This window comes from Saccostrea cucullata, unplaced genomic scaffold (genome assembly GCF_032062105.1).
Source record: "Saccostrea cucullata isolate Sc308-1 unplaced genomic scaffold, CSIRO_AGI_Scuc_v1 ctg14351, whole genome shotgun sequence".
Classification (NCBI taxonomy): Eukaryota; Metazoa; Mollusca; class Bivalvia; order Ostreida; family Ostreidae; genus Saccostrea; species Saccostrea cuccullata.
The window spans coordinates 1,233-16,911 of NW_026920287.1; the positions used below are offsets into that span (position 1 = coordinate 1,233).

The window sequence follows — 15,679 nt, forward strand, 5'->3', positions numbered from 1 at the left end:
TTTCGGGATGACGATTATTTTTAGTACATTATTGATATCGGATAATTGTAATAATGATTAATAACTATATGTCGGGGACGATTATTATATATTTAGACTAGTCACGTGATGCGACAGTCACGTATTTTTAGCACATGCACTTGCAGTAATGATGTTACATATAAATATCACTAGTGTAAGGTCATAACCAAGTTAAATTTGGAAGTTTAGTTTATCAATATTTTCAACACGCATTGTATTTTTTAAAAAGTGCTGCGATCCTATCTAAATTCTGCAATTTCATTGTTAAAATTATATTTGTATGACCGAATGCTATATTTTTTTAGGTCAGCGGCATGAAATATTGATATAATTAAATTGTTTTAAAGATTTAATCAGAATCGCAGCACTTTTCAGATACCTTAATATTTCTAGAGTTGAATTGTAAAAGCTTACTATGATCCATAGAGTGTATGCCCTTGCACTAGATCGATTTATCAAGACACCCACATTACCCTCCTATGGGCTTGCATAAAAATATACGACAGCGTCATTTAAATATGTAATGTACAGAAAATATTGTCGTCATATTGGCAAGTATATTTCGATCAGTAACTTGTTTATAACTTGTTATGTGGGATTTAACTAACAATAAAACAACACGCTGTAGTAAGTTTTCATGCAGTTTGATGATTTTCTACTGATTAAATTAGTAAGTCAATTCATCTTGTGGTATTTTAAAGAAATGTTGTATGATGTATATTTTGTATGATGTCATAGTCAAGTTTTCCCATACATATTACGCATGCCTCCTTCTTGTACCTTAAATGTGCTGCCTGTCATTTCCTTTTTGCTCCGCTTTCTCCCCGCTAGAGGTTTTAATACACTTGTTTCATAAAAGATGCAAAAAAGTGCAAGCCTTGTTGTTATCCTTTAAAGGCAGAACGTTTATTTATTTCTTTGTATAAAGGTTTGTGATTCATAGATTTATATGAGAATTTAACAGTTATTTTGTAAAGCTTAAAGTTAATTGAAATTTCTCTGTATTGCTCATAACATGATAAGACATTTAATTTCTTTTTTCACATTGCAAATGTAGCTGTCGACGAAGCAGCAGATAAAGAAAGGAAGGCACTTTTGAGTGTCATGGATTTTGGAGGACAGTGTGCATACTACGCCTGTCATCAGGTCTATCTCAGCAGAAGAGCTTTCTATCTACTGGTGATAGACATGTCAAAACCGTTTGATGAGAAAGTTGACCCATCGCTGTGTGAACAAGAGGGGACTATGTTTGCTGACTGGACATATGGTGGTAAGAGACTAATATATACAATGCTTTTTGTTAAGAGAGTGATAGCCAAGCTGTTAAATGTATTACTAAAAATAGACTAAATTACGGAATTCTTTCAACGTGGTATTACCCCAAAATCATGATTGTGTTTATTCATGTCAGGGATGTTATGTTTTAATTCGTGCATACAATAAGCGCATTGCCAATTTTATAATTTACATTTATCAATTAATCCCGATAACTAACCATCATATTATGTCATTGTTGTTAATCTGATCTTAAATATTAAGTATTTGTTTTGTGTGTGCGTTGTGTTGTGAGTGTTTTTAAGATATACTTTGTAGCTTTTTTTTATTTTAAGCACGTTAGTAAATACTTTTTGTGTCGAATCCAGTATTTAATTTTTATCCTGCAAAAAAAACCCGGTGACATTTATATTAATGAAATAAGTATTTTGTCAGCCTTTCCCTTCAAAGTATTTACTTCTTCCCATTAACAATCTTGAAAACATCCGTCAGCCAAGGCTGTGGGTTGTAGGAGAGGCAGAGTGATGCACCGCGTGGCCAAAGTGCTACTTGTTGCTAGCGCTCTAGAGTGCTAGCAACTACGTTAGTTCAAATTCCTTGAATACGCATGCTCGGCTTCATGGTTGTGCATTCTGGGAAAAAAAACTGTTAAAACTACTATAGATAGACCGTACAATAACAATTTCGTTGTATCATGTTGTAGCATTAATAACTGTGTTTATTTATTGTGTAGCTTATACTTTAAATCTAACTACATATTTGTAGTACTTCAAATTTTCCGGAAAAAAGAAGTAAAGCCACGAAGGCGCACAATCGGCCCATACTTTTTTGTAAAATTTAACTGAAGTAAAAGAAAAAATTACGGTATGAATATTATCTACTAGTATCGAACTTCAAAGATCTACGTCACATTCTTTATTTGATGACGTCAAATTTGTACAGTAAAAGTCTAAACACGTGCACTTTGCTAATTTTTAGAAAGAATTAACGTTTTTTTTTCACCTTTAAATCAAAATTTGACCCTGGCCATATCCTACAAACAAAATAAAATTTTTGAAATTAAAAAGAGGATATAAACATTCATACACGAAGCATATTTTAATTCTGTTCGTCGGGTGTGGCCACATTGAAAACTTTACATTTCCTTCCACGCAAATCATCTGAAAACCGATCACCAAAGCGAATTTCCGGAAATATCTCATTTTAATATCAAAGATGATTTATTTTGCTTTTTATTAGAAAGAAAGGTATCTCAACGCAATTATCTGATTCAAAATATTTGATTTCTTTTTATAATAAAAAAATGTATATAGAAAACAAAAACCACATGCTATACAAAATATTAGGTCTACATGTGCATGTAGAGCTCCTCCACTACCTATCCCCCCTTATGTATCAAAGGAAACCAGAAGTCTACTGGTTTGAACGTATAACAAAGGAAGTGAAAAGTAGCAGTTGAAACTTGAAACTTTTCAACAGCAATAAATATAGAATAATGATCCTTGATAAAGTCACTTTTTTGTGGCAATATTGCAATAAGACTACAACTGTAGGAGTAGCTTTTCATTATTTTTTAAAGAATTTTCAATTTTAGTTACCATGGCGACAACATTCTTCAAAATTAATCAAAAAAAAAAAAAATAAAGACAACAATGTACCCTAGTGTAGTCTATCTGCATGCCACATTACATCATTATCAAATTAAAATTGTATTTGTAATAGCATTTCAAAATTATTTTACAGAAAATTGTAATTTTAGTGACCACAGGTACATCATTTATCGAAATCGAAAAACCAATGCACAGAATTATGTCTTAGTAAAGTCTACTTGTGTACTAAGTTATGCTGAAAACTGTAGGAGGAGTAGCATTTCTAGATTATTTCAAAGAAATTTCTATTTTTAGTAATTATGGGAACATCGACCATCGAAATTAATAACCGATGCACAAAATTATGTATCTTAGTGTAGTCTATTTGCATGCTAAGTGATACTGAAATCGGACTAAAACTGTAGGAGGAGTATCATTTTTAATGTATTTCACAAGAATATCTATTTTTAGTAACCATGGCAAAACCCTTCATCGAAATCGAAAACCAATGCATAGAATTATGTATCTTTGTGTGGTAGTCTACTTGTGTTCCAAGTTATATTGAAATCAAACCAAAACTGTCGGAGGAGTAGCATTTTGAAAAATTGTTTACAGTCAGACAGCTAGACGGACGGACGCCGGACGCATTATTATTGCATAAGCTCTTCTGGTCTCTGACCAGTAGAGCTAAAATTCGTGAAAACCCCGATATATTCATTTCACACAAGAAACGCTGACAATATATTATAATGTTTAGTTGGCTGAATCTGTGGACAAAGCTTTTTCTGTCGTTTATGTTATCGGCATACAAAACAATGTACACGAAATTAAAAAAAAGTTACGAAGGTATTTCATTTCTTTTTTATCAATATCAAGAGGTTGGCAAACATTCAGGGAGTAAACACAGGAAAATAATTGGAATCTAAACATAATTTCACCAACCTTTTTTTATACAGAGTACATCCTATTTTGGCTGAAGTCTGTCCACACCTATTGTGAAAGTAATGCTCCAGTTGTCATCATAGGATCTCATTTTGAAAAAGTCAAAGGCCAGGTATTTTTGCAAATATTTTTTTAAAGTAATTTGAAATCATGCCTTCCATTCAATCATAGAAAAATAATTCATTGCTAAAATAATTACACAAACTTTTTAAAAGAAGAAACACATTTTACGTATAAAGTCATTTCTAGTAAAAAAAAAGATATTATATGTATAAATCTATAAGTCTTCTGCAGAATTCTGATACGTTCTACAACAAAATACTGGATCACCTGCAGTTCAACAAACATTTGAAGGGACACTTGGACCGGAAGAGGTGTTTTGTTCTTGGTTTCCATACAGATGGTACACCTTTTTATGATACACTTTCTGACTTAGAAAAGTGTATTATTGAAATTGCAAGAGAAGAAAAATGGAAAGAAAACATCCCCAACGACTGGGCTTTATCTGAGGTTGTTTTTCGAGAATTGAGAAAAGAAAGTTCAAAAATGATATCGTTCGAGGAATTATCCAAAAAGTGTTATGGCAGAAATAAAGCAAAAAGTGCGCAAATGAGAGACGTCCTGAAATTTTACCATGATACAGGGGTCATTCTTCACTTTAATGAGGGTGCACTTTCTGACACTGTAATTCTTGATATCCAGTGGTTCATTGATTCCTTCAAGAATATCATCACAGACCCAAATCATGTCAGGGATGTTGTACAAAACAGGCGTGATTGGTTAGATTTTTACAAAAGTGGTCATTTATCAGACACACTGTTAACCAACATATGGAAATTGAGAAACTTTTGGAATAGAAACAAGTACAAAGAAGACCTTCTCCGATATATGGAACGCCTTGGTTTAATTGCTGTTGGCAGAGTTGCTCATTATATACCTTGTACGAATAAGCGTACATTTGGATGTGCTGAGGAAAACTATTTCCACTCTTTGGAATACAAAACGTCTGTGTTGGTCTTCCGATTTGAATTCCTGCCATATTTTTTCTACTTCCGTCTGATCGTTTCCTGCTTGAAAAGAACCAACAGAGAATGGAGAGTTTTACAAGACAAAGGACTTTGCCTTTACAAAAACGTTGCATGTTTTGCGTATAAGCAACATGCGGTAGCTTTGGCCGTGAACCCTTCCTCCATACAACTTCAGGTTTTTCAACCAACAAATACTCTGGTTTCCAAAAGAGTTGTGTTGGAAGTTCGTAACATTATCACAGATTTATTAAATGATTTGCTTCAGAGTTTTCATAAAAAAATCGACATGTACACTGTTGGTTTCCAATGTTCAAAGCAGGAAGTGTTTCATGAATTTGATGATTGCTTTGTTGAAGAAGAAGAGCTGTTAAAGAAGGGGACTTTGCTGTGTCCAAACCATGAATTGAATAACAGCCACATGCTACGTGAATCAATTCTGCTATCTTACTGGAATCTGGTAATCATCACAACGTTCTAAGTATATGTAAACATGCACACAATAATTTTTTGAATACTTTGCATTAAATAAAATAATTTTTCACGTGAATTTGCAATCAGTTACAGAGAATCACACAAATCTCATATGAATTGAAATTTGAACACTAAAAACAATCAACTTTTTTTCAAGCCGCAGTACTTGAATATTCAAAAATTTTGGCATTAAAACGTTAGACCTTTAAAAAAAGTTTTGTGTTTATTCCACGCATTTTGTTCATTCCATAACGCTCATTTCATATATCAACTCATATTGAATCTATCTTTAGTTTCATATCATAGTACTAAGGATAAAAATTATACGCAGATCATTACATGACTCAATAATTGATCAGTTAGTGCCCATTAATTAAACATCGTGACTATTCATTGTGAACATGATATAAAGTTTCGCACACAAATATATCCATGGACGAGAAAATGATTGTCAACAAAATGTATAAAATAAAAAAAATTAGACATTTTAAATATATCCATTTAATGCCTTCATTTTGCAGACTAGTTATTGTAGTTCTGTGCATATGTAAATATTGCCATACACGTGTGAAAAAAACAAAATAATTCAATTGAATGTTTAAAATAATATTATTAAAATTTCTTTACATTCTTAAATGCACATGTATATGAAATTTTATTTATTTTGAAAGAAAATAGTTTATTATTAATAGTTGTAATATCATTCATATGTTTGTTTCATATTTTTTAGGATGTACTCGCAGAGTTAACGGGTAATTTTTTTTTTCATTTTACCATGTACTTGCCTCTGAATTCATAAACGACCCTGATTTTTTTTAGAGTGGAATTCTATGCATTTCTTTTCTACTTCAGACCCAGACGCTCTTGTTGAAAAGGGGGCTGGAAGGAAGCTCCCAGAACCTGAAATGAGAATATATAGATTTCAGTGTTTTGAAAAGCTCACAAAAATCGGCAGAGAAGCTCTTCAGGGATACTTTGACAAAGTCTTTCCTCCGGCAGAGCTATTTATGTTACTTCAGAGGGAGAAAGACAATTTTCATAGACAACTTAATAAAGACCAATGTGATCTACTGTTTCCAGGTATTCTGGAATTTAGATTATTATCGTAACCATTTCTTCTCATTGTTATCACTATGTATATAGATCTGATCAAAGTTGTTTGAGAGCTGTACTCATTATTTTTTTTTTATTACAATCATGCCAAGAATTTCAACATTTACAGCCAAAATTATCACAGATCTTTCTTGAATGATAGGGAAACCTTCAACTAGAAGATTCATTTTTTTCGATTCATGTTAATATTCAATATTTTGCAAAGATTCGGCGAATGTACAATTTTCTTGTTTTTTTGAAAGAAAAACAAAAGAAAGTCACACACATGTATAATTATGTTCATATGATATCAGTATTCTTTTTCTTTTTTTTACTTTTGCAACCATAGATACATATGCTCTTGCAATTCATTACATTTTCTATTACTTTTCTATTAAATACAAAAATCTTTAAATCTGAAAGAAATTGATTAAAATAGGGCAAAACTATAGAACACAGGACTACAATTACAACATTTGAATTGAAAGTATCAAAACTTAGTATGTGATTATTTTTATAAGCTAAGGTTTTAGTGACTGAGGATTACTTTAATCTGATTTATTCATTAACTTCTTTTGATAAAATAAAATTTTCAAATGTCAATTCATTTACCCGCCAACTTGTTTTCCTGGAAAGAACATTGTGAACATGTTTTCTTTCAAAACATTTTAGAAATTGGATTAATAGTATTCTTATTTTTCATCTGATCGTACAGTAGATAAATCAATTCCAACCTCGTCTACATTTGATGTGACCCTTATGTACAAACTGTTGAGGAACTACGGACCAAACCTTCCTTCCCCGACCAAAGGCTGGGGGAAGACACCGGAACCTGGACAGAAATCTCCAACTGATGACGTAGAGAGGATCCGAGTTTATAGGAACGAGGTGGAACATAAAACTCCGGCAACCAGTGTCATGGAGAAAGAGGACTGTCGTGTGAAGTGGAGAGATTTATGTCAGGTGATATAATATATGATATATCTAAATTAACATGTAACTATTGTAAGTCAAAATCCAGAAAGATTAATTTTAAAGTGTTTCCACCATTCGTATATTTCAATTTGAATTATGTCAAAATTATACAGTTATTCCTGCACTGCATTGTAGTGTATAATCAATTAGTTGGCACTTAGTGATTATATGTTGCTTACTACAAGAAACAAAAATCTTTCATCTTTTACAGGCATGAGAATAACATCCCAGCAGGCATTTCAACGTTGATTCAACGTTGAATCAACGTTGCACTTCAACGTAGAATCAACGTTGAATTTTGGTTGCATATGAAAGTTGAGGCAACGTTGAGACATAACGTTGTTTCAACGTCAATTTTCAACGTTGAATAAACGTTGAAAATAGGTTGAATTTTTGGTTGATTATTGGTTGATTTTTGGTTGCAAATGAAAGTTGAGGCAACGTTGAAGCTTCAACGTTGTTTCAACGTCAAATATCAACATTGAACAAAAGTGAACATTAGTTGAAATTAGGTTGAGATTTGGTTGAAATTTTTCGGATGTACAAAGGTTGATATTTGGTTGAAATCACGTTCAATTCATATTACATTTTGCTTTATAAACAAATACATTTCAAATTCTAATTAAAAATTTTATTCAAGTTGCGTAATATTTATATAAGTTGTTATCAAGTATTATATGATTGTGAGAGAATTAAATTTACATGTATTTTTAAGACAATCACAAATTCGGATTCAATCACTGAATCTCAAAAATCACTGCTCGACAAAATTTATATTCCTTGGGAAAACTGGGTCACAATAATCACATCCAGGTCCTTCAAAGTATGCGTATGCCCTACACTTCTAAGTTCCACAAAGTGGCGGATCCATTGATTTATTAAGTCCCACGAATGAAAGAAATGAACAGGAGAATCCACCCTCTAAAGCAATAGCCTATTGAAAAAAGAAATAAAGATGCTAAAGCCATTTGTTCTATAAAATGTACGTACACATGTAACACGTTATATCAAATGATAAAAATAAATATACATGAATGATTTAAAAAATCAGACAAAGGAATTTATTATACCTCATATAAATAAACACAAGTAAAGAGGAATCTGATTGGCTGAAGCAGTCACGTGACCGTCGTGTTCGCCCTGCAACAAAACTTCGTGTTTCCCGCATTCGGTTCACCTCGCCTGACTACGCTATCCTACATCTAGATGTAATCAACTGAGGTGTTCAGAACGTGTTTCACGTCGTGTTCCCCGATTGTGACGTCGCAATGCGGCGAATGCGATGATTTACTAGTATACTGAATTCGATTGTTTAAATCTTTGAATAATTATGTCGATATAAAATCTTAAAGTATAAATAGTTAGAAAAAGTGTTTCCATGAGTGGCGAATGAATGTTACTACACTGCAGTGTGTAAATCAGAATGACTTGTCACGAAGGTTTTTTTTATGAAACGCTAGTGGTGTGACTTACACCTATTGGTATTTCATTTTGTTCTCATCAAATGTTAACTTTATTTATTGGATTCTCTTTATATCTTCTGCATTGTGCTTGATTCGGTATAATAAAATAATTATTGCATGAATGTTCAGTTGCCCTCGGGGAATATGATTTTTCATGGGCGAAGAAATCTTCATGTCTCCCTCACTATCATGCAATAATTGTATAATATTCCGGTACGTGGATTTAATTAACAGGATTAAAAGAATTAATGTTGACTTTATGTCAAAATTCGTATGAGTATGCTTTGTCCTCGGGGAATATGATTTTTCATGGGCGAAGAAATCTTCATGTCTCCCTCACTATCATGCAATAATTGTATAATATTCCGGTACGTGGATTTAATTAACATGATTAAAAAGAATTAATGTTGACTTTATGTCAAAATTCGTATGAGTATGCTTATAAATAATTAATACAAAAGAAAAATGTTATAGACATACATATACATAGTGTACTTACAAAATGTTGCATTCCTTTGTATAATTTTCACGGGAGAAGAATCTGATGCAATCAAGGCTGACTATACAATCAATTCCCTGCATAACTGGTTGATTGAACCTTACGGCGAACTACAATTAGTTAAATTGTATAATATGTTAGTATACTAGCTTATATTTCATAACCAAATGAATATTAACAAAACACATAACACGAACCAAGGATGTGCATTTCACGCAGATTTCAAATATACTTATGAAACAAGAATTAAATGATGAACAGATACTAAAAAACTGAATTTTTTAAATTCATTAAAAGGAAATAATACTTACTGAGCAGAAGTTGATATTCCAGCCTTAATCCCTGTGTATATAGCTTGAAAAACACATAAAATATGAATAGCAAAGAAACGCGCACTTTTTGTCCATCAGTTGAATTCAAATTTTGACCTAGATAAGCTGCAAACAGCTATACTCTGCCCAGCAAGAAAATTGCGTAACAAGGTTATCCTGACACTGAAACTGGCCAACTAAGCGAGAGGCACTCCTTATCTGATATCTCGAAGGTTTTGTGGGAGTGGATCTTAAGTAATTCAACTTGACCGGGGTTAATTGTCAGTGTGAAAATTCTTATGTGTTTATTTGATTTTTTTTTTTTTTTTGTGAAAGAAAGATTATAGAATTAATACACACAGAAAACACAATCTAATAAAATAAGCTTTAAGATTTCTTATATTCGTTCTGTATAATCTGTGCAAGAGTATACGGCACGGATCCATATGAGTCTTATTTTGAGAATATTAATTCGGAATAATTATTTTTTTAATTCTATAGTAACATGAAATTACAGTGAGATGTTGGATAAAGATGTTAAATTATTTATTAAATGCTTATATTTGACATATTTTATCAATATATAAATATATGTCCAAAAAATAGCATTAACAATTTTTAAAGAAAAAAACACCTTATTTGAAACATAATTATAATGAAGTGTAAAATGTATATGCCATGCTTCATATAAATTCATATTTAAAATTTTATAATGGTACTAGCAATTAGCACAACTCTTTTGAGTAAATCAATTTATGATGCATCCGTTTCATTTATTAAGTATAGTTATTATATATATAACATTTTCTAACAATGCATACAGCTTTGTGTATATCGCGAAAAATCGCATGTATTAGAGTTAAATTAGACACTTTTATATTTTGAACCTAAAAACTAATGTGTTCAATATTCGTTACCCCTTAATTGTTTTCAACGTTAAATTTTCCTAACTTTCTTAAGTTGAAAATATGATGCATCTTGCACGTTGTTTCAACGTTGAAATCAAGTCAGTCAACTTTGATATTTTAAACCTTGTTTTAACTCTACAATATCAGAAAATACTCAATGTTGAAAACATGTTGAATCTAATCTTTAACGTTGTTTCAACGTTGAAATATCGACGAACATTCAATGTTGAAAATATGTTGCAGCCTCAACGTTGTTTCAACGTTGAAATATCGATGAACATTCAACGTTGAAAATATGTTGCAGCTTCAACGTTGTTTCAACGTTGAAATATCGACGAACATTCAACTTTGAAAATATGTTGCAGCCTCAACGTTGTTTCAACGTTGAAATATCAACGTACATTCAACTTCGAAAATATGTTGCAGCTTCAACGTTGTTTCAACGTTGAAAAAAGGTTGAGGATTCAACGTTTAAACCTCAACGTTGAAATAACGTTGAAATATAGTTGAACAACGTTGCAACCAATATTCCACCTCCTTTCAACGTTGAAACAACGTTGCGTGCCTGCTGGGATCTTTTCTTGCAAGATGTGGTGATTTATTAATGTCTATTTCTCTCTTATTGATGGAAATAATAGTATTATGACGGCCAAATTTTTATATTTCCGCAAGAGAGACAGATATATCTGTCAAATGTCTTGTAATTTCAACCAATCAGTTTTATTTTTATAAAAGCCAAAACAGAGAAGTTTCATAAAAGCAAAATATTCTACAATATTATTTTCGCAGGCAATACTACGACTCAGCGCGGGAAGCCTGGAACAAGACATAATGAACCTTGGACACCAAGACTGAGACAGTGATAGCGTCATGATACGTTTATAACAGAGATCTACATTACCCTCAGACGTTAACTCCCACAATAACATTTTTCTGTTGTATATTTTCTTTAGTGAAGGTCTTTGTGTTTAGTTTCCTATACAAATGTTTAACTTTGTAGTCAACAGACCGATACTGTTGCTTTGAACGCACGATGGACATTTAAAGGAATTACACATTTGTCTCTCCGTGTATTTGTCTGTCTTTGTGTGGTCAAATATTAATAAAACAAAATGTAAATTCTCCAGGGCACCACCCACCCTCGATGTTTCTGTGGCAAGTGTTTGCTCTGCTCTTATCTTGAATAGTTTATTGGATGTTTGATCTGGAATATTGATCGTTTTCGCCCTAATTTTCTTGTATATTTTCGCGTATGTAATAAACAAATTGAAATCGTTTTAAGAATACAAACTACTCCACAACAAATGTCAATATTAAAACAATGTATCAATAACCCATTGTACTTACATGTTAATGTATATTTTATAATGATGTTTTTAAAAACATTGTATTCAAAGAAAAGGTTAAATGTTTGGCATACTTGTCATCATTTTGATCTTTTGATTTTAATGATTGTATTTTGGCGATTTCCCTTATAACCAGGCTGAACTTATTGTTAGTGTGTGTTGTTAAGAATTTTTTCAATGAGATTTTCAATTTTGCCTACCACATGAACTTTTACAGAATGCAGGAAAATTAATATAATAAAGGGATTGAAGCTAACAACACTTTTTTGATATTATAGCAATTTTTAACATTTTCTATTTTCTATTTTCTCATAAAAATGTATCGTTATAGAAATTTCAATGTTATGTCAGTTAAAAAAATTATTGTTCGTCAGATATTATATGTTTCTTGTCAATGATTGAAATTTTCTTAATTCCTTGACCAGTCAACAGTTAATACTTTTAGCCAATGGTACATGGCTAGTTTACCAAGTGAGGAAATTTCTATTTTATTTTTTAGAAAGTCAAGGATCACTTCAATTTGAATAGAAAATTGACCTATTGGACCGGGCTTGGTTTATATCTCTACAAAAAACTTGTCGATTTCCTTTCTGATTAATGACAGGCTAAATACATTTAACAATTTTTTTTCCTAAATCTTCATTTCAGTGAGTAGAGGTAGATTTTCTGAGTTTGTTATCTCCAAATGTTATAACTGATATTTTTCTTTACTTGCATTGTACATAATGGTAATGTTTACTGCCTCTGAAATTCTATTCTTTTAATATGTCTAGGCTATATTGAGTGATATTGACAAAGACTCCTTCATAGACGTGGCCTCAGACGTCACCTTATATTCTTATATGCTGAAGTACTCTATCACTCTTCATAATGATCCAAGTTCGCAAGACAGTAGATCTATAACATTAACTAGATGCGTTCTTATTGCTGGTGCAACAAGCAGGTCTTCCGACCGCTTTTCCTTAGAACTCTATGCTGCGTCATCCCATGAAATAGATTTCAGCATTTTTTTTTTCGTTTACGTTCATTTAGAGCAGCCTCTCAACATACCTCATGATTATTACAAGTATTACTCAAAATATCTCAAAAATAGCTTTTAAAAATCGGCAAAATCCTCCATACGTGTTATAAAAGAGATAAAAGTCATTTGCAACTGAAAAGAGAAATAAACAAAGAAAAACAATTTGAAAGGGCCCCAGCAGGATTCGAACCCCGACAGTAGGACAAAGTTCGGTGCGGTCATATCTTTTCAATACATGCACGTATTAAGATACTGAACACATATTTAGAATTCTCATAAGACACACTATAAACCCTGTAAATCCAAAAGAAAAATATTGAAAAACAAAAAAGTTGAGAAATGTGACTTTTTGAATTCACTTCCGTTTGCGACCGGAAGTGCCGACGACGAAAAATAAAGGTCGTTCCCCATAACGGAGTTCGATGTTCTATCACCTCAGTGAGTTTCACTTTCATATCTGTAGCCATTCTCGAGAAAACTCCTGGACAAAATGCCCTTTAAAAAAAACGAAATTCCCCAAAAATCGCGAACGGAAGTAAATTTTGAAAAAATGAAAAACATGTCTGGAGATATTTTCAAGATGCATCTTCCCTGAGAAAATCTTTGAAATCTGTCCACTCATAGCTGAGATATCGGCTGTACTATGAAAATTGAATAATAATAATAATAATAATAATAAAAAACAGAAGGAAAACAATAAGGTCTTCCGAAGGAAGTCGGAAGACCTTAATTAGACTGATGATGCAGGGGAGGGTAGCCGCAGTAGAAACTCTTCTAAAAGGTACGTATACTTCAGTTATTTATGTAATGTTATATGTTATAAAAAGTAATTACATGTAAATTTGCAACACATGTTAGTATATGATAAAATTTGACTATTTTTCAACTATTCAGTTGATTAGGCATATTGATTTTGATATTTGTATGCAACGAAAATAGTTAAGGGACAAATTGTCATAACTTTTTCCATTTTTTTGCAATTACGTATCACCGAAAAAGTCTTGTCATCAAATGGCAAAAACAATAATATTGAGAGTAGTTGATTAATTGAAAGCTTTTACATTGTGTTATAAAGTATCAAGGAAGTTTAACACACCAATTGTCAATCAATAATCAACATACTATAACGCATTTCTTAGAAGATATTATAATCAAAGATTAAGGTAGGATTCTTCTCTAGTTTCTGACTAGATGGAATATTCAAAGTACATTTGTTGATATGTCTTATATATTTAGATGTAAGGGATTTAAAAGAACATATTTTTCTTTCCTCATCGCAATTATACATTTCTAAATAGAAATGGTAAACTGCGTTTGAAAACTAGCAGGGACTATTTTTTTGTAGGAATGCTGGCGTATGAAAATATCTTCTTTTCTGTTTTTCAAAATCATTACAGAACATTGAATTTAGTTATAATTTTTACGCATTCAAAGACTAGACAAAATTTTTCAAATGTTAGTTTAAGGAGGATGGACCTTAAGCTGAAAAAATCCTGTCAATGAATTTTTTTTCGTATTTTTTATATTACTAATTGAATATGTACTTAACATTTAAAAACGGTCCTGTCATGGGATTTCTTGACTTATTTAAAATGTATCGCCCCACAAATATCGCCCTGTTTAGAGTGTGTATGGAGCTTAGATACTTTATGTTTACGGACCCATAACGGAATCCACAATGCGAATTTTTACGCACAAAAAATAAATATGATAGATAACACTATTTACTCAAATATTTCATAATATTCATAGTGTTAAATTTATCTGAAAGCAATTGTTTTAATTTTATATAGTATTTGGATGGGATAATTTCAGCCTGCATTTTTCAAGGCAGCTTCAACCGCAAAAACCTCCTTTGGAAAAAATTCTGTCAATAAATATTTTTTAATTTACGATTGAATGTCATCGATCAGTCCTTCATTGTAATTAATTACTGCATAAATATCACAGGGTGAAGCTTACCTTAATATCGCACAGGACATCGTTGAATTAGACGTAAGCATGATAAAAACGCTTCACGTTTGTATTTTCCGAGTGCGGGAAATCAATTGTGACGTCACACAAAAATCTAAACATTGAAAGTTATTTAATAAGAGAGAATCTCTGCTACTCAACTCGAAAAAATATTAATTTAAAAAATCTGCTTCAGAAATTTATCACGATACATTGACTGTGACCTGTTTATTATGAAATAAAACTGATCATGACGGGTATATAAACTTGATCTCGCTGCACTGAGACTTCAAACACTACGTCTATGACGTCACTGACGTCAGAGTGCAGGGTAAAGAGAAACAAATGTGTGAATGGGTAACTTCACAATATCTAAATAATGGCAAGATTTTTAAAACTTTCATTAATAATAATTTTTAAAATTAAATGTCTGAAAAACAATTTTGAGCATAAAATCTGTAAAAAGTATAATTTTTCTCTTTGTAAACGATCAAAACTTTTAGTTTTTGTATCATTTTGTACCTTTATGTGACAACTTTGCTATATGTGAAAATTGGAAAATCTTAAATATAGGAAGCATATAAAAAAAACTAATAAATCCTAAAAATTTAAGAAAAGTAGAGGAAATTCGGATCAACAAATATACACTTTATTTAAATCATCCATGTCAATTTGGTAATATCATCTAATAGGCCTTATATGGTGGTATCTTTTTATGCAAAAAAAAAAAAACAAAACAAACAAACATTCAATCTTTTGAGTTACAAGTAGGGATCGCATGATTG

The 15,679-nt window shown here is 31.7% G+C and overlaps 2 protein-coding genes and 1 long non-coding RNA gene across 3 annotated transcripts; 2 read left to right on the top strand and 1 right to left on the bottom strand.

Moving 5' to 3' along the window:
- Positions 1 to 1,078: 1,078 nt before the first annotated feature.
- On the top strand, positions 1,079 to 5,188 carry LOC134246214 (probable serine/threonine-protein kinase pats1; the record flags this gene model as incomplete). The annotated part of the gene is made up of 4 exons (XM_062728535.1): positions 1,079 to 1,291; positions 3,842 to 3,939; positions 4,122 to 5,082; positions 5,172 to 5,188. Coding segments are annotated over 4 exons (1,289 nt in total), but the record flags the coding sequence as incomplete, so codon positions are not given.
- Positions 4,910 to 11,673, top strand: LOC134246228 (uncharacterized). The gene is made up of 4 exons (XM_062728555.1): positions 4,910 to 5,312; positions 6,179 to 6,406; positions 7,134 to 7,381; positions 11,364 to 11,673. Exons 2-4 carry the CDS (start codon positions 6,232 to 6,234, stop codon positions 11,427 to 11,429), a joined length of 489 nt encoding a protein of 162 aa, XP_062584539.1. The 5' UTR covers positions 4,910 to 5,312; positions 6,179 to 6,231; the 3' UTR covers positions 11,430 to 11,673.
- On the bottom strand, positions 8,127 to 9,776 carry LOC134246223 (uncharacterized). Its single transcript, XR_009987595.1, has 3 exons — positions 9,667 to 9,776; positions 9,356 to 9,465; positions 8,127 to 8,327 (listed from the first exon to the last, which is right to left on the bottom strand). It is a non-coding gene; the product is annotated as an uncharacterized LOC134246223 (long non-coding RNA).
- Positions 11,674 to 15,679: the final 4,006 nt, after the last annotated feature.

Bases quoted from the DNA above. Each gene is read 5' to 3' on its own strand.
- LOC134246228 (XM_062728555.1), top strand. From the start codon at position 6,232: ATGAGAATATATAGATTTCAGTGTTTTGAAAAGCTCACAAAAATCGGC. The intron at 6,407-7,133 runs GTATTCTGGAAT...CTGATCGTACAG, and splicing joins ATGTGATCTACTGTTTCCAG to TAGATAAATCAATTCCAACC. The intron at 7,382-11,363 runs GTGATATAATAT...TTATTTTCGCAG, and splicing joins AGTGGAGAGATTTATGTCAG to GCAATACTACGACTCAGCGC.